General features: G+C 40.2%; 1 protein-coding gene across 1 annotated transcript in view; it reads left to right on the top strand.

Annotated features, from left to right (window-relative positions):
- LOC111154536 (X-ray repair cross complementing 2) overlaps positions 1-1,611 on the top strand; it is a 23,352-nt gene extending 21,741 nt beyond the window's left edge. The window contains exon 3 of the mRNA XM_022514197.1: positions 384-1,611. Within this exon, the coding sequence (XP_022369905.1) occupies positions 384-1,105 (722 nt within the window). The 3' untranslated portion in view covers positions 1,106-1,611. The remainder of the gene's footprint in view (positions 1-383) is intronic.
- Positions 1,612-6,539: the final 4,928 nt, after the last annotated feature.

Here is a 6,539-nt window from a genome sequence, read left to right as displayed (position 1 = left end):
AATCAAGTAGCAGAAGTGCTGTGTACCGTAGTGGTCAGTAGCTTCTTGTAGCACTTTATTCTTAGCTTCTCAGTTTCAGTGTGAGTGCATGTGGACTCCTCCCCGGGAGACCTCCTTGGGTGCCTTTCCACCTTGTCATTCTGTTTTTCACGTTTTCTTGATGCTAATTAATAGCCAGCTCCTTTCTCAGAGGTGAAATTTAATGATTTAATTTCCTTACTTATTTGTATTTGCTTATATGGATCCATTTTCGCAAATGGATTTAGAATTTTTCTTTCACATTCCAGTAAACATCTTTTTACACACTGTTGCAGACTTTTCATTTTGTAGCCTACCGTTACTGTGCTGCTGCATTTTGACTGACGTTTTTACATTTTACACAGGTGATATTCTTGAATTTCATGGTCCAGAGGGAACAGGAAAAACCGAAATGCTTTATCATTTAACAGCACGATGTATACTTCCAAAATCCGAAGGGGGACTGGAAGTAGAAGTCTTATTTATTGACACAGATTACCGCTTTGATATGCTCCGGCTGGTTACAATTCTCGAGCATAGACTGTCCCAGAGTTGTGAAGAAATGGTCAAACAGTGCCTGGGAAGGTTGTTTTTGGTGAGCTGCGGTAACAGCACCCAGCTGCTCCTCACGCTGTACTCCCTAGAAACCACGGTTTGTAGCCACCCTTCCCTCTGCCTTTTGATCTTGGATAGCCTGTCCGCCTTTTACTGGATAGACCGCGCCAATGGAGGAGACAGTGTTAACTTGCAGGAGTGCACCCTGAAGAAATGCGCTCAGTTCTTAGAGAAACTCGTAAGTGAGTATCGCTTAGTTCTTTTTGCAACAACACAAAGTCTAATGCAGAAAACCTCAGACTGGACAGAAGGGCCTCCGCCTGCCTTTAACCGTCCAAGTGAGGCAGATGTGGACTACAGACCCTATCTCTGTAAGGCATGGCAACGAGTAGTAAAGCATAGGATATTTTTCTCCAAACAAGAGGATTTTAAAACCAGCAACCAGTTTTCTTTAGTTTCACGTCATTTAAAAAGTAACAGTTCAAAAAAGCACATTTTTATTATTGGAGAAAGTGGCGTTGAGTTTTGTTGATATGTGTCATAAAATAGTGTTTTTCAGGATTTCATGCAAAATCTAAAAAGTCTTTAATGGGCTAAAACGACTCGGTAATAAAGTTTTAAACTCTGGGAGAATTAATAAAAATGTTTCTACACAGAATGGATTTTTTTTTTTTCCAGAATGGATTTCTTAAACTTGTACAGGAAAACTTTATTCTATTCTTGGGTTGTTGAAGATAAAGTGCTGATAATAATTAAACTGTATATTGAGCTTGTTTTAAGACTAAATAAGTAATCTACACATTGCGGCCTGAATAAAATGAACTGTTTTCTAACTTTGTGTCACATTTCTGGAATTTAGTTATGTACTTAATTGTTTAGAAAAGTTTAAATGCATTTCTGACTTCTCATATGTAACTCCTTTTGGAAGCTGTGACTTTGGAAAATGTTTCTGTAGAGCTGTTATTTCTGCAAAGGGGATGAAAACACGAGCCTGCCCATCTGCCTTTTACACCAAAGACTATGGAAAGCCAGAGCATTTTGATTGGAGTTAGAATGAGTCCAAGATGGAGTTGCATTCTGGTTGGGTCTCTGTACAGTTTTTTTTTAACACGGGGAAATAATATACCCATTCAGAGAATTCTATGAAGATTGTTTTTGACATTTTCATCTCCTCATTAAGTGATAAAGTCTAAAACTGTAGTAGAACTGTAACTAGTATGTTCTTAGCCATTTATAATAGTCCAGACATACCATGCAATGAGTCAAATTATTTCCAGCTGAGAGCTGGACAGGGCTTTGTGTACTCTGGCCAAGGAATAGCCAGAATGGGGAGCATGCACCTCAAGGGGTACACAAGGTAATGTATTGTGGAGAGGAAGAAAATCTCAACTTCTTTTTTTTTTTTTTATTAAAGATTTTATTTATTTATTTGACAGACAGAGATCACAAGTAGGCCGAGAAGCAGGAGAGAGAGAGGAGGAAGCAGGCTCCCCGCTGAGCAGAGAGCTCGATGTGGGGCTCGATCCCAGGACCCTGGGATCATGACAGCCGAAAGCAGAGGCTTTAACCCACTGAGCCACCCAGGAGCCCCTCAACTTCTATTTTAATCAGAGAAAAGGTGAAATTGTGTCGATATTTGATACTCAGATTGGCGCTGGTGCACTCATCGATCTGTGTATAGGTGGTCATCTGTCACATTCCTCTCTGAAGTATCCTGTTGGAAAGTGGAAAGAATTGACTGTGATGTTTTTGTGGGTGTGTTCATTTATATGTTACCAATTTAGTTAAAAACCGACTGTAGATTAACCTGACAAAGATTCTTTTTAAGGGCTTAGAAAGGATCCTGCAAAGAAATTTAAGATTGAAGTTAATATTCTTTTTTTTTTTTTTTTTTTTTTTTAAGATTTCATTTATTCACTTGAGAGAGAGAGAGAACATGAGAAGGGAGAGGGTCAGAGGGAGAAGCAGACTCCCTGCCAAGCAGGGAGCCCGATGCAGGACTGGATCCCGGGACTCCAGGATCATGACCTGAGCCGAAGGCAGTCGCCCCACCAACTGAGCTACCCAGGTGCCCTGAAGTTAATATTCTTCATGATGCAGGGACAGCAGAGGTGGCCTCTGCCGTCTGTGCCCTCCCCATGGACCCTGCGCCGCCTCTAGCTTATCTGCAGTTTCCAAAACCCTCGGCCTTCTGGAGGTGCCTGCTGGCTGCCTGAGCTTCTTGGCTGCGTGTGGGCCAGGCCAGCAGGCCTTCGCCAGTGCAGGGCAGGGTTTGGTGTGTGAACACTCCAGCTTCCTTACCCCTCTGGTGAGAGGACACTGAAGTTCTTCTCTCAGAGTGGCCCTGGTAGGATTGGTTCCCACTGCTTACAGCAGCCGTCCATGTGTCAACACACTGCATACTGCCTTCTGACCTTCCCACTCGCTGCAGCGCAGGGGGCCTCCGGGACTGTTCCCTGATGAAGGCCAAGTCCTGGTGTAGGAGCTACTTCTGTTGTGGGTCGAGGGAGAACTCTCAGGGGACCATAAAAAGCTGTCAGACAAACAGTCCTCCTAGGCCCAGTATTTGCTCTTCAGCCACACTGTGAAATTTAAAATGATAGTGGTCCCAGTGGCGTTCCAGTCAAGTTACGCTGGGTCCCATTTCTGTCATTCACATCTCACATCCATATGCCCTCAACAGATCTGATTTTGCCACTAATAAACTTTAAAATCTTTAAGAATATGACCTATTTTATCCCTAGTTCATCCTTTTTCACTTTGTAGTTTTGTGGTTTTTATTACAAGTTACATGTAAGAATATTTGTATGTTGGAGGAATATGTTCATTTCCCCTGGATAATTGTGTGATCAGTAAGATTGAGAATCTCTTGGAGCCCCTGGGTGGCTCAGTTGGTTGAGCGTCTGTCTTGAGCTCAGGTCGTGATCCCAGAGTTCCAGCGGTCTCCACCACCCCCTACCCACACCTGCTGCCTCGTTGGGCTCCCTGCTAAATGGGGACCCTGCTCCCCCCTCCACTTCCACCCGCCATGGGTGTGTGCACGCGCATGCACTCTCTCTTAAATAATAAAATCTTAAAAAATAAGATTGAAAATCTCTTTATTTGAAGATTTGAAAATCTCTACTCTAAGTTTTGTCTCTTTTTAGCTATTTGAAAAAGATATGGAAATTCCAATACCTTCCCTGTTCTAGCTCTGGATATATGCATTACACGCATGTATGAAAAACTAAGCAGTTCTTAGTAGAATTCTATCCTTGTTTCCATTTCTCCTCTATATAAATGAAGTATTAACTTAATGGGCTGTTATTCACAGATTTATAACTTATTCTTTGGGAACATGATTAAAAAATAATGAACTTTTATATTAACTTAAATTATCAATTATATATTAATGTGTCAGACCAAAGAATTAGTTATCTTAAAAAGATTTGTTATCTGACATGTTGGAAGGAATTAAGAATCCTGGTTAATAAAAAATTCTTTTAAACTAAAAGTTACACCAATGGGATTTCTTGAACACTACAGAAAATTTAATACTTTTGTGAAGAATGAGACTTATAGGGAAAGAAATGGCACATTCTGTTGTGCAGATAGCAGATACAGGGGTGCTGGTTAGAACCAGAATAATGGAGTGAGGATTACAAATCTTAGAGTGTTCCATTTACCTGTAGAAAAGGGGGTGAACTTCTTGGAATCGTTGTGAGAATCTAGTGAAAGAAAATTGCATAACTTAAAAAAAAAAAAAAAGAAGAAAGAAAATCGCATAAGAAAGGTATTCCAGACATTGATCTGATAAATGCAATACAAAATTAAGATCATGCTTACCTTATTGCTTCCTTTGTATACAGTTTTCAGCCTTTTGCTATCAAATGTTTATTATTAATACCATCCAGGAAATTTTGATGCAGACACTATGCTTTATGGATTATCTGAGAATGAAGGTGAAAGACAAGACATTTTCAGAAGAACAAAAACAATTTTCTGCCAAAATCGCTTCACTAAAGGAACTTCTAAAAGATAAACTTCAAGGAGGAGGAATATCACAGGTCTGAGATGTAAGAAGTAATAGCAAAGAAAATAGTAAGCACTTTAGTAAATCTAAAGAACTATTGATAATGTGAGGAATGTCAAATTTGTGGGAGGGAAAAGTCCAAGTTTAATCTTGTTGCTTGTAAGCATAATGCGTGTGAAGTTGGTCATTGAAATTATATCAATCTAATTATCTGGTGTTACTGGGAAGGAGAGTAACAATAGGGACCCATTTTAGACTGGTATGAACTCGACAAGATGAAGAGCTGCCCCTAGAAGAAACAAAGCAGTATGCACTGCGGTGGTATCTGTTGAGGAGGCAAAGGGAAAACAAGAAACAGATCAGTACATGCAGGAGGAAAGTGGACAGTACAGATCAGCACCAAATAGTTGGTAGAGATAAATCCAACTGTAAATGGGTTGAGTGTTCTGCAAAAAATCTTGGTCATTAGATCAGATTTTTAACAATCTGCAACATGCTTTTTAAAGAACTGCGTCGAGAACAGATGCTGAAATGCTGAGAGCCAAAGGTAAAGAAGACCTAAGAAAGATCAAAGGAAGGGGCGCCTGGGTGGCTCAGCGGGTTAAGCCTCTGCCTTCGGCTCAGGTCATGATCCCGGGGTCCTGGGATTGAGCCCCGCATCGGGCTCTGAGCCTGCTTCCCTTCCTCTCTCTCTGCCTGCCTTTCTGCCTACTTGTGATCTCTGTCAAATAAATAAATAAAATCTTTAAAAAAAAAAAAAGAAAGATCAAAGGAAGCTCTGTAGCTGTATAAGTGGACTCTACAGTAACATTTTGTTTTAATGAAGATAGAAGGTTTGATTTATCCTTAAAGTTTGTATGTCTTCAGTAAGATAACTTCTAAAACTATATAGCAAAATTTATAGAACTACAAGGAGAAATTGGCAAAGTCACATCACGGTGAATGTTTTAGTACACCTGGGAGATGAAGCAATTAAAAAAACCGGTTGAAGGGCACATGGGTGGCTCAGTGGGTTAAAGCCTCTGCCTTCGGCTCAGGTCATGATCCCAGGGTCCTGGGATGGAGCCCCACATCAGGCTCTCTGCTCAGCAGGGAGCCTGCTTCTCCCTCTCTCTCTGCCTGCCTCTGCCTATTTGTGACCTCTGTCTGTCAAATAAATTAAATCTTTAAATTAAAAAAAAAAAAAAAACAAACGGTTGAAGGGGCACCTGGTGGCTCAGTTGGTGTCTGCTGCTCCCCCTGCTTGTACTCTTTTTCTGTCAAATACATACAAATCTTCAGTTGGGAGAGAGAGGCAGAGGGAGAAGCAGACTCCCTGCTAAGCAGGGAGCCCAATGTGGGACTCAATCCCAGGACCCCAGGATCATGACCTAAGCCGAAGGCAGATGTTTAACCGACTGAGCCGCCCAGGTGTCCCAAAATAAAAAAAAATTTTAAAAGTCAGTTGAAGACAGAATATGAACACAAAATCAGACTTGATGTAGTGAACATATGTAGCACTCTGATGCAAAATAATGCATATTTTAAACACAAAAAGGAAATTTATTAAAAAGTGATCTTGTGCTGTGAGAAGACATCAAACTTCAAAGAATCCGTATCACGGAGAGTATTTTTCTTGGTTATAGTGGAATTGTCAGAAGTTAACAACAATAAGATGACTAGAAGCCTCCAAATAGAAAAAAATGTCTAAATTTCTTAATCAGTAGATCAAAGAGGGTCATATCATAATTAGAAACTACTAAAGTACAGCTTAAGTTAGAAAAACAGGATAAACTCAAAGGACATAGGAGAAAACAGTAGAAATGAATGAAATAGAAAACAAAACAGGAACAACAATCAAATGAGCAAGAGCTCAGTCTTTAGGAAGGAATAAGAGAACAGAACTATGACTAGAGCAGACCCTTTTTTTAAAGCATATTAACAATTTTATATCAATAAATTTGAAAACAATGGA

This window comes from Enhydra lutris, unplaced genomic scaffold (genome assembly GCF_002288905.1).
Source record: "Enhydra lutris kenyoni isolate GAN:26980312 unplaced genomic scaffold, ASM228890v2 scaffoldscaffold37, whole genome shotgun sequence".
NCBI classification, from domain to species: Eukaryota; Metazoa; Chordata; class Mammalia; order Carnivora; family Mustelidae; genus Enhydra; species Enhydra lutris.
The sequence above is the reverse complement of the archived record's forward strand: the minus strand, read 5'-3'. Positions and strand labels throughout refer to the sequence as shown.